General features: G+C 45.4%; 1 protein-coding gene across 1 annotated transcript in view; it reads right to left on the reverse strand.

Moving 5' to 3' along the window:
* Positions 1 to 6296: 6296 nt before the first annotated feature.
* The window catches only part of FCRL5 (Fc receptor like 5), a 58519-nt gene continuing 43965 nt past the window's right edge, over positions 6297 to 20850 (reverse strand). Inside the window, exons 17-19 of the mRNA XM_021710822.1 lie at positions 17193 to 17349; positions 13361 to 13586; positions 6297 to 6819 (exon numbers count right to left, since the gene is read on the reverse strand). Coding sequence (XP_021566497.1) covers positions 6297 to 6819; positions 13361 to 13586; positions 17193 to 17349 — 906 coding nt within the window. The remainder of the gene's footprint in view (positions 6820 to 13360; positions 13587 to 17192; positions 17350 to 20850) is intronic.

Genomic DNA, 20850 nt, shown 5'->3' on the forward strand with positions numbered 1-20850 from the left:
GACAGAGTGAGATTCCAACTCAAAAAAAAAAAAAAAAAAGAAAGAAAACAACAGGGGCAACACCCACAAAACCCCTCACAGGGGGAATCCTATCAGCTATGATGCCTTGAGGAGAAACCCACAGAGGCCAGGACAAAGCATGATGACCACATACGGTTATTTCAAACAAATGTGAACGTGTTAGCAAGGTTGTGGGCCAAATGCAATTGAGAAGAGGCTGTCAGATATCCATCGCAAGCACTGCTATGACCAAGGTTCTGTGTGGGAAGAAGAAATTTGTGGGGATCCTGAGATAAGAGGAACCTGTATTCAAAAGAAATATTAAAACCAAAACAAGGAAGCTGCCATGGTTCCTAAAGACCTGGAAGGTGGAGACAGAGCAGGACGGTTCTCATTACATGAAGAAGGCAGCCCAATAAAGTGAGAAGGCTGAGAAGTCTCAGGGTTCCAGGTATTCCAGAACTGGGAAAGATCATGTTATGGTCAGAGCAATGCTCAACTGCTCCCCTTGATACCAGTAAATCAAAGGGGCAGGGAACTGGTAGAAAGAAGTTTATTTCTGAGTTCGAATTCGGGGAGCAGAGTCGGACTCGAGGTCTTTCAAAAATGGTTCTGCTCACCCTCCAGGCTTCTACAGTTCACTGTTATAACTCCAGAGTTGTTGTACCTATACGTTAGTCACGTGACCAGCAGAGCGTTGTATAGAACTTGAGTTCCAGCTACATTTACCAATAGTGATATTTTTTGATCCAGACTTTCTGATGCCAGGTATCAGAGGTATCTCATAGTGTTTATCAATAGGGCCCAGCAGAAGCATTAATCCATATGACCCAGCAATTCCCCTATTGGGAATATACCCAGAGGAACTCAAATCATTCTACAAAAAAGATACCTGCAAACTTATGTTCATTGCAGCTCTAGTCACAACAGCAAAAACATGAAACCAACCGTGTTGCCCATCGAAGCTGGACCGGATAAAAAAAATGTGGTACATAAACACGGTGGAATATTATGCAGCCATAAAGAAAGACAAATATATGGACCTCGCAGCAACTTGGATGGATTTGGAGTCAATCATACTTAGCGATTTATCACAGAAACAAAGAACAGAGTTCCATATGTTCTCACTCATAAGAGGACCTTGAACAATTATAATGCTATAAGAAAGTGATTAGCAGTAGTGGGAAACTGTCAGGGGAGGGGGGTGGGATTGGCAGTTGAGGGAAACTGCTAGGGGAGGGAGCGGCATACCTCATTAACAAGGGTATCTGCATGATAAATGTTTATATACCTAACCCTGAAATGTACCCCACATCTTTACAATAAAAATTTAAGAAAAGAAGATAAAATAAGCTCCTTTGACCTAAAAAAAAAAGAAGAATTAGTCAAGCTTGCCATAGAGTAAAGGTTACACAAAAATTATACAAATCACAAAGCATGATTACATTGATACAAAAGTTATACAAATCACAAGGCTTACAATTATATTGATACTATATTATTCAAATGTATAACCATTCAGAAAAAGGGAGTAAATGAGAATTTCCATCTTTCAGATCATTAGGCGTAGTCTATAGGAGAGTCAAGGATCCCCTGAAGCTACTTATTGGAAATGCATTGGAGATGAGGGGACTCTCAGTGATGTGTTCAGGAATGTGCAGGAGTGCTTGAACCCTTGCTCTGCCCTTCTCTAGAGCCTGTGACAATATGGATGGACATTAGCTGGCCTTTGGGTCAATCAGACTTACATGGTCTCTACACAGCCCTTCTCAGCAATGCTTCGTGGCCTTTCCTCAGAATCAGGTTTCTGGCCATGTGGTTCCGTGTTGCAGACTCTGGACACAAGCTGTTTGTTCCGGAGGACTTGGCCACATTTTCCATGTTATATTTCCTGCTTGTGTATGCCCTACTTACACTTGACAAGACTTTCCTCAGAATCGAGTGACAATGTGACCTTTCTCTAGAGAACAGGCAAACTTTTTCAGGGATTCTGACCTTTGGGCCCATTTGGGGAGCCACTGGCAGCATGGAGGCATAATCAGGTGCAATTCCAGGCATTTTGTTCAGGGGCAGAGAAGATTCCTAGGGAAAGACTGGTGGGTCTGTTGTCCTACTAGGATAGGGGGGCTGTTTGTGTAGCCTGGGGCTGAGGCACAGTCTGTAGGTCTCAACTGTGACCACCACCTGTAGACATACTCCAGTATGGCTGGGTGAGTTTGGACAAGTTACTGAAAGTGAATATATTAATTATGCCTACCCCGTAGGGTTGAATGAATGATATAAGAAGGTGCCTGGCACATGTTGGGACTTAACAGAGGTGAACTACGGCTACTGCAGCACCTGTGAGTGAGATAGACCAAGGTTAGAGTGTACCATCTGGCTGTACTGGGACTTCATGGGGGAGAACTTCTGCTGCAAAATGTTTTTTTGTTTTGTTTTGTTTTTTTGAAGTTGGAGTCTCACTCTGTCACCCAGGCAGGAGTGCAGTGGCACGTTCATGGCCACCCCAGCGTCAACCTGTGGGCTCAGGGGATCCTTCTGCTCAACCTTCTGAGTTGCTGGAACTACAGGTGCATGCTACCTCTCCTGGCTAATTTTTGATTTATTGTAAAGATGAGGTCTCGCCAAGTTGCCTGGTCTGGAACCCTCAGGCTCAAGCAATCCACTCGCCTTGGCCTCCCGAAGTGCTGTGATTACAGGCTGAGCTACTGAGCCTGGCCTGTTTTTAAAATATTTTGGATTATAAAGATTGACTGGACTTACAACATTTAGGAGGCCAACAGAGATCAATCATGTGGCAACTTCCTCCTTTTCCCTCTCCCTAATCCCTGGCTGCAAAGAGACCATTAATAAAGTCCAGAAGTGTTTGGTGCCTCCAACATGCCACAAACGACATTTTCAGGATGGCCTTTAATTTGGGTGGCAAAGCTTGTATGGTAGTAGAAGTGGAGTCAGACATAGGCTGCTGAGGAGGGAACATTTAAAGACTGTGATGACCTTTAGAATTCTGGTGTCAGTGGATTTGACCATTCATGAATGACCTGAAGTTCTATGACATGCAGCAATTCATGCAGAATATAAGCATTTGAATCATGTGTTCTGTGAGGTCGGTGTATGTTGTAAGATGCTTTGCTAGTAAGTGAGCCTAACAGACTACCCAGCAATCCTAAAACATGACTTAATGGTTTTCATAAGCGTGTGTGAGCATGCGCGCACACATATATGTTTGTGTGTGTGTGTGTGGTTGTGTGTGTGTGTGTGTGTGCGTGTGTGTGTGTGTGTAAAAGAAATCGCTCTCAAATTAGATAAAAACTTTGGTGAAAAACAAAAAGGTTGTCACCTCTAAATGAAAATGTGGTTCTGAGGACAGGAAGGAACCTTCACCAGTCAATTCTTATGTGTGAACCTGGGGCTTTTCAAAGGTGTCTAGGCAATTCCTAGCTAGTATCCAGCATGTATGTAAGTATGGCTCTTGTCCCCTGAAGCAAATTAGCCTTTGTCTGCTCAGGTTTTCAGGATGCCTCATCATTCAGGGACAGCAACAAGCATGGGTTCTCAGCCATCTTTGGAGGCATGCCCTTTTGTGAATGGGGCTGTGGTCTAGCAAGTGGTTAACAGCTTCCAGGGGCCTCAAGGGTGCGACAGCACTGTGGTGCCATATCTGTGACACTCTGGTGACCTTTCTTGTAATGAGATCTTAAGATGCCATGGATCTAGACGACAAAAGCTGAGCAGTGGTAAAGAAATTAATGTGTGTCTCTGGTTTCAGGAAACCCTAACGCTTTATGACCACTTCCCCTTTTGGTCCTTTTGAGCATCATGGCTGACAAAACAAGTGAATGCGTGAAAGGATGGTGTCCCCATCCCTAAACTCTTCTCACCTCTTCCCCCAGCTGGGAGATACATGCACAAGGCCTCTTTGGAGGGTGCTAGACACAAGTAGGCATTCTTCCATCAGGAAGGACATCTCAGCTTCTTCAGGTGGGGCACAGGGTAAGGCTATCAGTCTGTTCCTGGATGTTGACCCAAAGGCCAGGGAGATAGTCAAGCTAAGAAATGCGAAGTAGATACAGGGAAAAGCCAACCAAAATGCTTTTTCCTAGTCTCACAAGTCACTCAATACAGAACATTCTGTGATCTGAGACACGCAGGTTTTCCTTCCACACACCAAACAATCAGTTCTGCAGTGGACACCAGGTGGGTGTCCTTTAATTCAGTTTAATTCTGACACTACCTGGATATAGCATCAGATCCCACAGGTGGAAAGTTCAGTCTCACAAGACTGTCTCCTACTTCAGATGCCACTCACAAGTTTGGGCTTCCAGAACTTCTAACTGACCTGCTATCAATTGAGAATCCCATGAGCCTCTCCTCAGGTTTGATTAATTTGCTAGAGCAGCTCACAGAATGCAGGAAAGGACTTTATTTGCACATACCCATTTATTACACAGGATATTTTTTAAAAATGGACTGCCAAATGAAGAGATGTGTGAAATTAAATCATTCAAACTTAAAACTATTGGAACTTTAAATTATTCCAACCCTTGGAAGGAGTGTAGCCATGTGGCCTGTCATGTGGCATGAAGCTGCAACTCCTGCCTTTTGTTCTCTGTAAATAATTAGGAAGACCAAACAGTACCAGAGATAAGACCCCCCAGATCACTACTCCTCCTCACAGGGTAATAAAGTAATCTTTCTTGAAATGCAGTAATCTGTGACTAATCAAATTGCTGTAAAGTATGCACTGGTCTTGTATGGAAAATGTTGCAATCCTGCATACATGCTCTGTCTCCGCCTCTATACATGAAATTTTAACTCCAGTTTGGAACACTGATCTTCTTCATTTAAAGTTGATGTTTTCTGAGAGGCCATTCTCAAGCTCTGAGCTGGAATAAACTCTATACCTAATCATATTTTTTGAATCTTATTTAAGGTTGACAGATGCATAGGGTAAGGCACGTGGGAAGGGATGCAAATTTTCCATACCCTTGGTGAGCACACCACCCTCTGGGAACTCAACCTGTTCAGCTATCCAGAAGATCTCTGAACCCTGTCCTTTGGGTTTTTGTGGAAGCTTCATTATGTAGGCATGATAGATTAAATCATTGGCTATCGGTGATCAGTTTAACCTCCAGCCCCCACCCCCCCCCCTTCTGGAGGTTGAGGGGCAGGTCTTAAAATCTCAACCCTGCAATCAATGCCTTGGTCCTAGTCAAGTGTCTTTACATCCCTCCATATTACCTAAGGCTTTTTTGCAATCATGAGTGGCTGGCAAGGCCGGAGTAACGGTCTGGCTGTTGAGGAAGGAGGGTATACGTTCTCCACGGAGATGCCACGAGTCCTTCAGTGGCACCATGTCTGTCCTCCTGGAACATGAGGCTTTCCACGCTCATTTGTCAGGCTTTGGTCACATCCAAAGAAAAACCTGAGGGTTTTTTTTTATTTGTTCATTTTCAGAAAGAACTTGTTTCATTACTTCGATTGGCAGTCCTGTGAAATAAAAAAATTAGACACAGGTGTTTCTCCAGAAAACATATTTTGAAAACTTTTTGCATCTAAGAGAGGAGTTGTGAGGTTTCAGACATTAGGTCATCACAGATAAAAAAAATTAACATTCTGGTGGGAAAATGGTTACTATCTCCATATGATGGTAGCAGGCTCACCCCAAAAGGACCTGTGAGATTTGTGTTGTGCATCTTTACTCAGCTGTACCAAGGGCTCCAATGTTGGATAAGGCCTTCAGATACATATGACAATATTTTATCACATGTTTTAATTTGGGTCTCTCGTTTGTTTGTCTTTTCCAAAATAGCTTATTACCAGAGCAGGTGGAAGGGGGTGGGGGTGAGGGTGGGGAGGGCCCGGGCAGCTGGAACCTCTGAGAAGGGTTCCACTGGCCTCTGTCAGGGATCCAGTAACCCAGGGCAGTTTTGAAATGCCCAGTTAGTACCTTTATGTATTTGTTGTGTGTATTTTTTCTCAAGCCTTGTCTCTTTCCTTGAGCACTTCCTGTTACAGATGATCCCGTCCTGATGTGCAACAGTTTGCTTATTATAACTGACTCTTCTGGGAACTCTTCTGGAAAACTCTGGGGATGATGGAGCCTGCCTTCTCACAAATGGCCACACTGCCACCACAAGCCCTGCTCTTGGTCACTTGAGCCCTGCCTGCAGTGTGTCTCTGAGTCCCTGTGTTGGTGGTTGGAGCCATCAATGCCCAGGAAAGGCTACTCACTCTCCAGTGCTGTAGACACAGGGCGGGACCTCGCAGCTCCTTCCTTTTTGAGGCGAGCGGCCTCATGCTTCTGGCTCCCAGCCCCACTGTGGACTATGAGTCTGAAGGGTGTCTGGAGGTCCCATCACCTTCCTGTAATGAGGAATTCCAGTCCTCAAGGACCTCTTCACCTCCTTCCCACAGTGTCTGGAGCCTGACTTACTTTTCTTTCCTTTGAAGCTTTCACCAACTACTTTAACTGGGGTTTTCTCTACCCTTGACCCTGACTTTGAACCCAGTTCCCCGTGCTTCCTATTCCTGGGTCCATAGTTTTCAGGATTATAGAGGCCTTTGCTCTGGGGGTACAGATTAGGGGATACAAACGTGGGCAAGTTGCAAAGTTCAAGAGGTTTTACAGATGTAACCTGAAGCTTCATAGGTGCCCAGAGTGTCTGTGAAAATTTCATGGGCTGCAGGCACAGGGTATCTCCCAATTTGAGAAAGGTGAGATCAGGTGGGGAGATCATGACCAAAGCCTTAGGTGTATTTGTGTGCCCACAGTGGGAGCTGGGATAGAGGGTTTGCTGGAGCTTCAGAAGGCAGCAACTACCAAAACAAAAATCATCACATTGGGTTTAGGTTATAATGAAAAATTGAAAAATCATTAAATTTTTTTATTAGAAGAGAACAGTGAAATTGTTTCCTTCACGCCACAATATTTTGTTTGTTGCTTTTTCTAGCATGAAAAAATAGGTCCTTGAATGCTATTTACTTTTTAAAAAGTTTAATAATGAACCAGAGACTGGGTGCAGTGGCTCACGCCTATAATCCCAGCACTTTGGGAGGCCAAGGTGAGAGAACTGCCCAAGCTCATGGGTTCGAGATGAGCATGGGCAACTTGGCAAGACCTCATCTCTACAATAAATCAAAAACGTTGCCAGACATGGTGGTGCGTGCCTGTAGTTCCAGCTACTTGGAAGGCTGAGGAAGAAGGATCACCTGAGCACAGCAGGTCGAGGCTGACGTGACCACAAGCATGCCATTGCACTCCAGTCTGGGTGACAGAATGAGAGACTCCAACTTAATAATAATAATAATAATAATAATAATAATAATAATAATAAGCCAGAGCACGCTGTCTCACATCTATAATTCCAACACTTTGGGAGGTTGAGGTGGGAGGACTGCTTGAGCCCAAGAGTTTGAGACCAGTCTAGGCAATATAGCAAGACCTCACCTCTACAAAAAAATAAAAAAACTTAGCCGGGCATAATGGTATGTGCCCGTAGTCCCAGCTACTCGGGAGGCTGTGGAGGTTCATTTGAGCCCAAGAGGCTGTGAGCCATGATCCTGCCACTACACTCCAACCTGGGTGAAGGAGTGAGACCCTGACCAAAAAAAAAAGAAAAAGAAAACAAAAAGATTTGATAAGTTTACTGCTGAATTATTTACATCAATGCATAAAAATGTTTACATCACCTTTAATTTTCTCTAAGTATTCTCTTGTGACTTAAATAATTTATCTGAGTAATATTTTAGTCCTTCTCACAAATGAAGCATAAGGGTTTAACACATGTTATTTGGAAATAGCATCAGCAAATTAGGCTGGGTTAGGAGAGTTCCTCTTTTCACCATGGTTTGCCAGGAGTCTGAGAAAAGTTGAGTAGCTAAAGCAAAAAGCAAAGACAAAAACCCCCCAAACAACAACAATGATAAAAAGATTTTCCTCTGAGACTTTTTGTTCTAAATCTCACCAGCAAGAACTTTTCTAATTAAAAGCAGACTTCGATTCTTAAAGATAAAGCTCCTTTTCTGCTCTTATAGTTTGTTTCCAGAGGGGGGCATTTGTTGACCTTTCTTCTACAGAGGGAACCTCAGACATAAGATCTGCTCCTCGTTCTGCCCCTACTGGAAGGTTTGCAGGGAGGAGATAGTGCCTGACTGCAGGACGAGGACATGTGTCATGGACACTTGTACTCCTGCACCACCACAGCCCATGTGTCTGAGGCAGCACTAGGGGCCCGAGCTCTGCAGGCTCTTGACATTCTCCAGCCACACCCTCTTCCTTGCACCCTGTAGCTGGAAGTGAGGGTCCCTGGGAGGGAGGGCATACCCTTGGCCATCGCTGTGTGAGGCTGGGCCAGTGCCCTCGGCCAGAGGCAGATATGGGAACAAGGATGCAGGCTCCACCACCTCTGGGCTTGGCTGGAGGAAACTCTACTAGAGGCCAAGGGAAGTGGACACTGGGCTGACGGGCAGCAGTATCACAAAAGGGCCTGCCAGGCTGGTGGGTGTCAGATGCCTGAGGCCGCCAAGGTGGTGGGCTCCTGTCATTTACCCCCTCTTGGTTTTCCTCAGTGAAACTGGTTGCACAGGGTTCTCATCATCCCTGTCTTTCTGCTCTTACATGGTCATAACCAGAGCCTGCCGGAGAGTTGCCACTCCTCTCCCCTAGACCTGTCTCCTGTGAGGTACCTGAACTTGGCAGGCGTGAGAGATGGAGTGATAGGTGCTAATGGGACGTAGTCACTGTCACCAGGTAGGGCGTGTGGACCCACAACTTGGGCACCTTATCAGGTTCTGGACAAACTCCTTCCTTTTTATCTTGGCCAATGTCCCATCTGAGCCCATGGTTCCTCTGCTGTTGGAATCTGACAACATGCCACATAGCAGGTGTGTCACTCACAGCAGGAACTGGGGATAGGACAGGGTTTGCTTGACTTCCTGAGCTGCTGTTGAGGTATCTAGAGATGAGGTGGAATCGGCATCCGCCATGGGACTTGACCAGTGAGAACCTTGGTCCAGTGGGAAGGGGACCATATCAGCTTCTTAGAAGTGCCATCCCAAAGTGCCAATAACTGGATGGCTGAAATAACAGAAATGTACTGTCTTGTAGTCACAGTCTGGAGGCCAGGAGTCACAACTCAAGGTGTCAATGAGTTGGCTCCCTCTGAGGCTGTTCCATGCCTCTCTTCCAGCTTCTGGCAGTCTGCGGGCCATTGTTGGCTTGCAAATGCATCTCTCTGATCTCTGCCTTCATCTTTATGTGCCTTTCTCCCCATTCTCACTCTCTACACTGTCTTCCTTCTATCCATGTCTGTGTCCCAATGTTCCTTTGTTATAAGGACAATCAGCATATTGGATGAGAGGGCTCACTTGTATGAGTTCATCTTAGCTTAATCTACTGTTGAAAGACCTTATCTCCAAATAAGGTCACATTCTGAGGTACTGGGGGTAGGATTTCAACTTTTCTCTCTTGGGGGACACAGCTCAATCCATAATGGGGGAGGAGGAAGGGAACCAGACAAGGAATTCCTCTCCTGTGCCCTCCTGTGGGCTGCTCTGAGGGGAAATTTTCTTCTCAAGAAGTCCCAGAGCAAATGTGGCTGGAAATCTCCCAAGGCCTTGCCCCTGCCATGACTCAGTGGCCCCCACAGTCAGTGTCACATCACATTGTCTCCCATCTCTCCCTTCCTCACTTCCCTCATTTCATACTCTCGCCTTCCTGGGCCACCACTTTCAAATAAAGTAGCAGCACAAGCCGGTCTCGGTGGCTCAGCCTATAATCCCGCGCCTTTGGGAGGCTGAGGTGAGTGGATCGCCTGAGCCCGCGGGCTCGAGACCCGCCTGGGCAGCGAGACCTCATCTCTACAATAAATCAAAAAATCAGCCGGGCGTGGTAGCGCATGCCTGTAATTCCGGCCACTTGGAAGGCTGAGGCGGAAGGATCGCCGGAGCCCAGCAGGTCGAGGCTGCGGTGGCTGGGAGCGGCCACTGCACTCCAGTCTGGGCAACAGAGTGAGACTCCAACTAAAAAAATAAAATAAAATAAAAATAAAGTAGCAGCACATAACCCTTGCCTCAGGCTCTGCTTTCTGGAGGACGTGGGCTAAGAAAGCAGGGACCCAGGGCCTCTGTCAACAGGAGCCAAGGGAACAGAGGGAAGTGGTGCCAAGGTGAAGTCCGAGTGGGGGAATGAGAGCAGAGTTACAGGGGCAGATGAAATCTGTCAGGAAAAAAAAAACAGGAAGCAAGGATACACCAGAGTTCACCTCGGTGAGGGGTCAGCAGGGCTCACAGTGGAGGCAAAAGAACCAGAGGACAAGAGGGAGGAGAGTGAAGAGGGAAGGGGAGAGGAGGTAGATCTGAACAGGAGAACCTAGTGGGAAGAGAAAAGAGAAGCAGGAAAACCCAGGGAGAGCAAAATGTAGGCCAGAAATGTAGCAGATATGGTGTTCAAGTCACAATATAGGGGTTTATCTGCCATTATTACATAAAGCGAGCTGTAAGGCTTTTGTTTCACCTCAAAATATCTTGGGGGACGAGGCAGTTCTTTCACATGATCTTCCTAGAAGCACAACAATTCATTTCCCCTGTATAATCTCTCAAAATGTACGACTTTATCTAGCCAGTTAGTCTTAACATTGACCACAGATAATAAACTAGAGCAATTTTTAAAGAAATAGACACCTGGGGATATCACTTGGTCCCAGCCCTGGGTTTCCCCGCATCCACACAAATGCACCCAAGCAGTAGTTCCCAGCTCATCCTGGTGGCCCATGTGACTTGGTGTTGAGCCCCGCAGTCCGGCTTCCTTCAAGGCCCAACAGTTTTATTTATTCACCATTCATAAAATACTTCACGACAGCCTGCTGTGTACGAAGAATTATTCTAAGAGGGGACAGGAGAGGACAGACTCAGTTCCATGGAAAGCACCTTGGAGTGGGCCCCACTGTAGGTAAACAGAAACAAAGCTTTAGACTATGAGGTCATGCAGCAGAAGCTCTACAAGGAAACAAAAAACAGGGTAAAGGGACAGTGAATGACAGAGTGAGGGCCACTGTGGGGCATGAGCCTGGGGAAGCCTGGCGTAGGCGGAATGGTGAGAGCTGCCTCTCAGGAAGTGACTTCTGAGCAAAACCTGGAGTGAGGGGAGGCGTATTCCAGGGGACACCACGGTGTGGGCAGAGACTCCCAGGCAGGAGTAAACCTGAGAAACAGTCCCCCACTCCTTTATAAAATGTGTTTACCATCTTCTTAGTTCATGGCCTGTGAGTTTTGACAAATAGGCATGTCCTTATAATCACCACCATGCACAATTCAATAAATTTAATAGATTGATAGAGTCACGCAGCCATAGCCAACCACACAACTTTAGGACATTTCCACCCTCAGACCTGATCAAATATTAATCTACTATCTGTCTCTTGAGATCTGCTATTTATGAACATTTTCTATCAATTGAATCATACTGTATATGGTTTTTTGGGTGTGGATTCTTTAATACAACACAACATTGTGAGGTTCATTCTAGCTGTGGCACAGTTCATCCTTTCATTTATGTTGGTTGTGGAATAGTATTCCTATGACATGGAGGCACTGTGTGCTGTTTTTCCCTTCAGTAATTGATAGATATTTAGGACATGTCCACTTTTTTGGCTGTTACAGACAGTCCTTTCGTGGGCATTTACATGTGAATCTCTGTGTGGTCCTATGCTGTCATGTTTGAAGGTACACACCTGGAAGTGGAAATCCTGGGTATTTTATTACACAGAAAACATTCGGAGAAACTATCAAATAGTTTTTTCAGAGTGATTGCACTATTTTGCATTCCAATCAGCAATGTCTGAGGACTCCAGATTTCTTACAGCCTTGCTGTCACTTGGGGTCATTTGTTAAATTACAGCCATACCTCATTGCAGTGTTGGTATGCATTTCCACAATAACTCATAATATTATATTTTCACCTGTTTATTGAAAATTTGTATAACTTCCTTGGGGAAATATCTATTCAAGTAATCTTCCATTTTTTTAATCAGTCAATTTGTGTTTCCTTCTGTAGTAAGACGCCTTTTTGTATTATGCATCCGAGTCCAATATCAGATACGTGATTTGCAAATATTTTCTTGTATTGAGTAAATTGTCTTTTCATTCTGAGAGATGAATGTATAACGAGGACAATGGCCGGTTATGCATGAAAATAGACTCCTGAATCAAAACAGCAATCAGCCCAGAAAGCCAACCTACTGTCTTCACCAACTAGTCCAAGAACTCAAACTCTTCTCTGTAGCCACCAGGTCAGGGAGCCACAAAATAACTCCTGTGTGAATCAGCCCCAAACAGTCTGAATTATTAACGGATTTCCTTAGTTGCTGCCTCTACTTCCAACTTGGGATCAACTGGAGAAAACAAAAGATGCACACCTAACAGAGCATACACATGATTCTGTTGCTTGTTCCTTACCTGATGCTTCCTCATGACAGCAGCCTGCAATCAGGGCACCCCCGAAAACTGTCATTTTAATTATAAAGACTCTCCATTCTTCTGCCTGCCTTTGATTCTCCACTAAACACAAACTGATGGTGGCTAACTCCCTTGCAATAGAAACCCCCGAATAAAGCATCTTTCCTGATTTTCCTTTGGAAAAAAGGGATTCTATCACTCCCAGAATTCTCCCGTGTCCCATGGCTGTGGAGTTCTTCTCTGACCCATCTCTGGCAGACCTGAGTTTGCTGTCCTGATAGTTTTGCCTTGCTGGAATGTCATTAAAATGGAATCAGGCAGTTTGTGGTCTTTTGAGGACAGTTTCTTTCACTTGGCATAATGCGTTTGAGATTCATCCATGTTGGGTGTATCTGGAGCTTATTTTTAAATTGCTGAACAGGAGTCGTATGGGATTTGTCTAGCTTATTTATCCACTTCCCTGGTAAGGGATATTTGAGTTGTTTCCAGGTTTTGGTAACTATAAATGAAACCACTAAAAACATGCTTGTGAAGGTTTTTGTGCAAATCTCAGTTTTTATTTCACTTGGGTAAAGACCTGGGGTGGAATTGCTGGGTTGTGCAGTAAGTGTATGCTTCGCTTCATAGGAAACTGCCAAAATGAGAAGTCGTTTCTAAAATGTCCATCAATATCGTGGTCTTCACAACTGTTGGGGGTGGGTACTATTATTACCCCACTCACCAGGGTTAGGCAGCTTGCCGAGGACACAGAGCTGGTACACAGTCAGTCTAGGGAGCCTGGGCTTGGGCACTCTACAGACGCACCTGCTTCTCTCCGCTTCAGTTTTTGTTTCTCACGACTGACTTTCTCTGCTTTCTTACAGTCTCTGCCCTCCTAATCAGGCTGGCTCAGTCTCGGCCTCACTGTGCACCTCCTCCATCAGGACATTTTCTCCATAGTGACGCCATCTGGGGCTGCCCACGTCCCCAAAAGAGACGCAGCAGACAGCTCTCCTGGCTACTCTCCACCCAGGTCTGGCACCAGCCTGGGGAACCAGTGACATCTAGTGGTCGGTACTTAGAACTGCGGTTGCTCTTGGCGTTCAACGTGCAAACCATCTGCTGCGTTTCCTTGCTAAATAGGCACACACCTGTGCAAAGGAGGCATGCTCGTGTTTAAAAATTCAAACGGTTGCCTGAGCCCACGGGTTCGAGAACAGCCTAGGCAATTTGGCGAGACCTCGTCTCTACAATAAATCAAAAAGTTAGCCGGGCGTGGAGGCGCGTGCCTGTAGTTCAGGCTACTTGAAAGGCTGAGGCGCTGCTGGGCTCGGTGGCTCAGCCTGTAACCCCGCGCCTTTGGGAGGCTGAGGTGAGTGAATTGCCTGAGCCCGCGGGTTCGAGACCCGCCTGAGCAGCGAGATCTCATCTCTACAATAAACCAAAAAATAAGCCGGGTGTGGTAGCGCATGCCTGTAATTCCGGCTACTCAGAAGGCTGAGGCGGAAGGATCGCCAGAGCCCGGCTGGTCGAGGCTAGGATGGCGATGAGCATGCCACTGCACTCCAGCCTGGGCAACGAAGTGAGACTCCGACTCCAAAAAAAATTTCAAACAGCAGGTAAAGATGTACAACAAAAAGCAAAGTTTTTTTTTTCCTTACTACAGCTTGTTTTACTCCTGTGATTAACTAATTTCTGTTTTCAGTTATCTAGTCCGCATCCAAATATAAATAACATGAAAACACATACAAATTCTTGATTTGTCAACTTTGGAGTGTTATTTTAGCAATATAAATCCCCCCCACAAATGACACAGGATCCATGAGAATTGTTGTCTGTAGTTATCAACTATTAGTTCCAGTACAGGAAAAATAAAGAATTCAAGGCCTCATATAACTTTCCTCTCTCCCTATACCTTTATTTCCTGGTTTTGATTTTACTAGGTTTTTTGTACTGGGTTAGATTTATGCTTAAAAAGAGTATACTTAAAGCCCGATTTCTTGATGTATCACCATAAGATAAAAATCGACTGATTCGTCACTATACAAAACAAGGACATTAGTGCTAGTAGACTTCTCTCTGTTCTCCGTCTTCAGATTTCTGTCAGCCATAATATCACTTTTCTGTTGAGTATGTTTATAGTACTTAAATACTGATGTAACCATAATTAATGTTCTGTGCTTGAGCTGGTACTGAAAACCCTTAAACAGTATTTAAGGTATTATGATTATATAAACACAATTCACGGCAGAAACAAGCACTGTGATTAGGTCCACAGAAAAGGAAATAAAATACTATGTAATTAAATCTTGGGCCCTCAGAGGAGAATATTCTGTGAATGAAGGTATCTTTTCTCCACTCCACCAGTTATCCACAATTACCTGCACTTTAGTTTGTATCAAATTTGAAATGACTTTCTTGTGTTTCCTAGTGTGTCTAGTTACCGCTCTATTTGCTATGATCAACTGAAGAATCTTATATCTTCATCTTCTGTTATTTTTATTTTTGAGTTGGAGTCTCACCCTGTCGCCCAGACGGCAGTGCAGTGGCCGCTCCCGGTCACCACAGCCTCGACCTGCTGGGCTCTGGCGATCCTTCCGTCTCAGCCTTCCAAGTAGCTGGAACTACAGGCACGTGCTACCACATCTGGCTAATTTTTTTGATTTATTGTAGAGATGAGGTCTCACCAAGTTGCCCAGGCGGGTCTCGAATCCATGGGCTCAGGCAATCCACTCACCTCAGCCTCCCAAGACGCGGGATTACAGGCTGAGCCACCAAGCGTAGAATGGACTAAGACCTGCTCAGGGTCTTTATTTTGAATTCTTTTTCCTGCAATTTCTATAGTGCGAGTGATTTCTGAACACAGTCTTCACAGCATCCTCTGACTTTCTTTGGACACACTGTTTCCCAGGTGTTGTGTGACCGTCAGCTTATAATTTTTGTTGTCGTTGCTGTTGCTGCACATTTGAGAATGTAGGCATTCTTATGGATCCTGCGTTATTTTTCTTTTATGGATTTAATTTTTGTTGTTAAAGTTTAGATTTGCCGAAGCACCTGCTCCATCAGTATAACATAGTGGTTAAGAGTTGGCTTCCTGAGTTTGAAACCTGGCTTCACCTCTTCTTAATTCTGTGGTCTCGAACAACAGTGTGATCCCAGCGTGTGGCATGCTCATCGGTCAAATGGGCGTCCTATTGGTCGCTCATGGGTTATTTCAGGATAGGATGAGTACTGTTAGTGGTCCTCATTAGGTAGGATGAAGTACCATTAGGAGAGTGACTCAGTACTTCGGTGGATTTTGCAAGAGAAAAGATTAAATTGGGATGCTCATTTGATTTTGTAAGAGAAAGGAGTCAACTGGGGTGCTCACTTGACCCTCATGAATTGGCAGCCAAATGTGCTTTGACGTAGTCATGAAGGCCAGCCCTGCCACTGTGCGCATCCTTGGTGACCCTGTGTCATGCATGTCATTCTTGATGATCTTGTGCCAATAAAAGACATGTGGGTCTCCAAACCTCCCCCAGAATCCAGGCTTACATCACTCTTTGCTTGACATCTCCACTTGCATGTCCGAAGCACATCTCAAACGCAACGTGTTCAAAACTCGACTCTTGATCTTCTCCCCCAAACTTGTTCCTTTCACATGGTTCTCCACCTCGGGACAGAGTGGCCATTTGTTTGTCTAAATGCTCAGACCAAATGTTTTGAAGTCATATAGATTCTTTTCTTTTTCTTGTACTCCTCATCTAACCCATCAGGAAACTCTGAGTGCTCTAGCTTCACGATATGCCCAATATTCCACCACTTCTGACCGCCCCTCCTTCACCCTTGTCTGAACCAACATCATGTCTCACCTGGTTGTGTAGTGGCCTCTTAACGGCCTCCCTGTCTCCATGTTGCTCCCTACTGTCCAGCCTCAAACTTGACAGGCATGATCCTATCTTCTGCCTCATCTTTCGGACGGCTGTTGGCTGTCCAAAGGGCCACGGACCTATAATGCCTTTGCACACGTCACCTTCTCCATGAGGACTTCCCTGACCACCCTTTTATAACTGCAGCCTTTTCAGGCATCCTGGTCCCCTTATCCATCTCTACTTCTTCTCTTTCATGGCACAAGCCACTTTCTTAATTATGACATAAGTTACTTATTTATCATATTTATTATTCAATGTTTTGTTCCATTGCTAGAATGAATGTTGGCCCCTTGAGGGTAGGACTTTAAAAATCTGCTTTGTTTGCCAGTGGGTTCCAGGGCCAAGAGTACTGCCTGGCTCAGTTGTAGGCACTGAATATGTATTTGGTGAAGGAATTAGCAAATGGCAGTGAGGAGTGTAAAGGTTCTCCCACACTGGTTTGTGCCACAGTCTGGCTACTTGAAAGTAACACTGGAGGAGGCCATCTGGTGGGTTGGGACAGGAAGCGGAATCTCCCTCAGGGTGAGAATGACAGGGAGGTAGCTTGCAGGGGGCAAAAAGGGTGACAGGAAAGGAGGATTTCCCACTCCAGCATACACTGGGCCAGCTGGTCTCCAGGGCTCCATCCAGCTCCAGCCTCCTGGCCTTGGAGGTATTCCAGCCTAGGCTGGACGATGGTTCAGCAGGGATGCTATAGAGGGACTCAAGCCTAAGGAGAAGGCAAAGGGTGGATGACCTCAAGGATGGCCTCTAATCATGAGACTTGATCATAAGATGATGACCTCTCCTTGAAGACCCCGTACCCCAAAGCCAGAGTCACTGCCCAGGAACCCTTGGACCTACTGAGCGTAATGCTCCAGAACCCTTCCCTGATGCCCCCTGCGTCCCTGTTACTCCATGGTCCTGGCCACAGCACCTCCTCCTCCTTCCACTCCCCTGCAGAACCTAATCTATTTTTGGCAAGGTGAGGTGACAGTGACTTTGACTGAGAGAGGGCAGCCTGGACAGATGGAAGGAAGGTGAACGAGGGGCACCTGCCTCTCAGCCTTATTCTTCACGTCTTTTCCCAACTCTCCCCTGGCTTACCCACCTCTCCCCTGGCTTACCCACATGGCCACAGGGCCGGTTCTGGACCAGGCTTATCCACTGTGTTTTGCTGTGTGGTTCTCCATTTGGAGACGCAGGTGGATGTGGTCTTCAGGGGTGTGGAGCAGCACAGATGACAGAGGAAAACAGTGATGGAGAGGGGGGAAGGGAGCCTGAGGCTAGGCATGGAGCACTCTCATTTTCTCTCTTTTCATCAGAGTCCTTATGTCCTTGATCTCTTATCCTGCCTGATGCCAGGAACCCAGCACTGCAGGATACACTGGGCTCCACCCAAGGAATAAGTATTTAATCAGAGCCCTCCTGTCAGCAAACAGCACTTTCTTTTGTCAATAAGAGACCCGGAAGTGTGTCTCTAGGAAATCACCCTTTTGCTTTTATTTCTCTGAAAAATGATCAAAATGATACACAAATCAGAAGGATCAATTCCTAAAATGCTGAATATATGTATTCCCACACTTCCCATCTAATTATCCCCCTCCCTACAAATTAAAGAGCATACCAGATTATTTCCCATCATTTTCTCCTGGAGTATGTTTGCACAATTCAGCAGCTGCCTCACTGTCGTGGTGGGGGAGGGACCAACAAAGGCAAACACAGCAACGCAAACTTTGTAATGAGCACAAGTACCTTACCACCTGCTTCCATGAGTGCCTGAGGATGTTTACACAAAACTTATCTCCTTTGATACCTAATCTTGCAGCTGTTACTCATTTTCCTGTTTTACAGATATGGTTACTAGAGCCCAGAGAGGCCAAGTAGTGAGAGGGGGTGGTCTGTACAGGAGCCAGACCTTCCGACTCCTTCTGTGTTCTTCTCCTTCTTTACAAACACCTCTGCTCAGATAGGACCCAGTGGCCCATGACACCCACCAAGGACATCTGATGGAGTAACTAAGAGCAAGAACTTTGGGGTTGGACAATCCCAGCTTCAGCTTACTAATGTGTGGTCTTGGGTTAAATTTCTTTAAGCCTCTGTTTCCTCGTCTGCAAAATAGGGACAGTAATGCATACTTATTACATAGACATTTTGTGCACATCAAATAAGATAATTTATGCCAAAAAAATGAGCATGATATCTGACATTTATTAATTCTGTTGGTTTTTTTTGCGGTGGAGTCTCACTTTGTCACCCAGGATGGAGTGCAGTAACCCACTCACAGACACCCCAGTGTTGACCTGTTGGGCTCCAGTGATCCTTCCGCCTCAGCCTTCCAAGTAGCTGGAACTACAGGCATGTGTTCCCACATTTGGCTAACTTTTTTGATTTATTGTAGAGACGAGGTCTTGCCAAGTTGCCCGGCCTGGTCTTGAACCTGCGGACTCAGGCAATCCACTCACCTCAGCATCCCAAAGTGCTGGGATTATAGGCTGAGCCACCGAGCCTGGTCTATCAATTCTTTAATAGGTTCTAGCTGTTCTTATGAGTTAGGTCTCTACTGAGTAGGCAGTGTTGGTCAAAGGGATTGAAGGAGGGGAAAAACAGCAAGATTGGCTAGTTGAGGTTAAACTAAATTAGGAGACATTGTACAGGTCAGACAGATGGCAAAGAGAAAGAGGGACTTTGAGAAGGGACAAAAGACAAAACTAAGAGTGAAAGCAGGCATAATCTTGAAATGGTTGGTTTTATCTCAACCACAAAAGCAAGGAAAGCCAAGCCTATTTCCCTTTTAAGGAGACCCAAAATAACAGCTCAGTGTTCTGAACCAATTGAGATGAGAAACAAACCAAAAAATTTAATGAGGCCAGCAGATCCCCTTTATGATTGTGATGGTTAAGTTTACGTGTCAACTTGCCTGGGCCATGAGGTGCCCAGAAATTTGGCCAAACATTATTCCAGGTGTTTCTGTAAGGGTGTATTTTAATGAAATTAATATTTTACTAAATAGAATGAATCAAGCATATTGCCCTCTTTAAAGTGAGCGGATCCCATCCAATCAGTTGAAGGTTTGAATAGAACAAAAGGGCCGATGTCCCTCAAGTAAGGGAATCCTCCTGCCTGACTTCTTGGGCTGGGACATAGGTTTTCCTGCCTTCAGATATGAACTGAAAAATGGCTTTTCTTGGGTCTTGAGGTTGCTGGCATTTGGACTGGAACCATATAATTGGTTTTCCTAGGTCTCCAGCTTGCTGACTGCAAATCTTGGGACTTGTTAACCCCTACGGGGATAAGGACCAATCCTTCTACTCTCTTTCTTGCTCTCTCTGCCCCCCCACCCCTACCTTATTGGTTCTGTTTCTCTAGAGAACTCTGACTAAAACAACGATTAACTAAGCTGTGAGAAACAAAACAGGCTAAGTGCCTACTCTGCAGTCTGGACTTGAGACAGCCCACCTGAGAGAAGGTTTTAGTCCTCAGAGCAGACACAGTCTCCTAATTTGGAGCCCTGAGTGCATAGGAGAAGAAAGTAAACAAGTTCCCCGTGCTCTGGACTGGAATAGAGTAGACCCACCTGTGAAGACGTGTGAACCAACGACCATTGCTCACTGACTAGAGAAGAGTATAGGGGTGTTTGAGAGGAAGTCCTTCATCCCTAGCTTTTAGTTCTTTCAACTCATTGGGCTTCTCCCTTATACCTGTAGTCTAGCAGGGCCACAGTCAGCAGAAAGAACATCCATGCTGCTCCCCCAAACAAAACACTCCACCTCTGTAGAACCTCTGGAGCCCACTACTGGGAAGTTGACACTTTGTCTCTCAAGCACTGGAGTCTACTCCAGGCCACACTGTACTCGAGGTTGAGAGTTCACTCTCTGTTGTGATCCCCCTTCTAAAGTATTTCATCCCGATTTCCTAACAGTCTATCAGAGCTCCTGAAGTGAGATCTGATGACATCGTTAAGTATTCCAATCGTAGCATGCCAATACAAAGATACTCTGATGTTGAAAATAAATTCCTTTCCTTTATGAAATGCCTATGAAAGAATTACAGTGCAAAGATTAAATTCCTAAGGAAGCTAAAGTAAAATATTTTGAGTTAAAATCCCAGTCATGTGTTTGGCTGTGCCTCAGTTGGGGAGTCCCTCACTACCTGGACCAAATGGGGGTTATTTCCACAGTTGTGGCAGGAGAGGGTGGCTCACAGGGCTGGGAGAAGATCTAGGGGCTCAGGGACCCTATCAATTCAACACCGGGTGTCTGATGTGCTCCAGGCTCCACCCAGTGCTTTATTTCAAAAAATTCTAAATCTCAGAAAAGTTGAAAGACTAGTACAGTGAATGCCTGTATGCCCTTCTCTGCACACAGAGAACATTTGCTAACATTTTGGGGGTCACATTTGCTTTTTCTCCCCCTCTCCCTACACATATAGACACACATACATACACCTATTACACCTATTTTTCTTATTTTAACTGGACCATTTGAAAGTATTTCAAGGCCGGGCTCAGTGGTTCACCCTG

The sequence above is a fragment of the Carlito syrichta genome, unplaced genomic scaffold, assembly GCF_000164805.1.
Source record: "Carlito syrichta isolate Samal-C Ts95f unplaced genomic scaffold, Tarsius_syrichta-2.0.1 Scaffold80230, whole genome shotgun sequence".
NCBI lineage: Eukaryota > Metazoa > Chordata > Mammalia > Primates > Tarsiidae > Carlito > Carlito syrichta.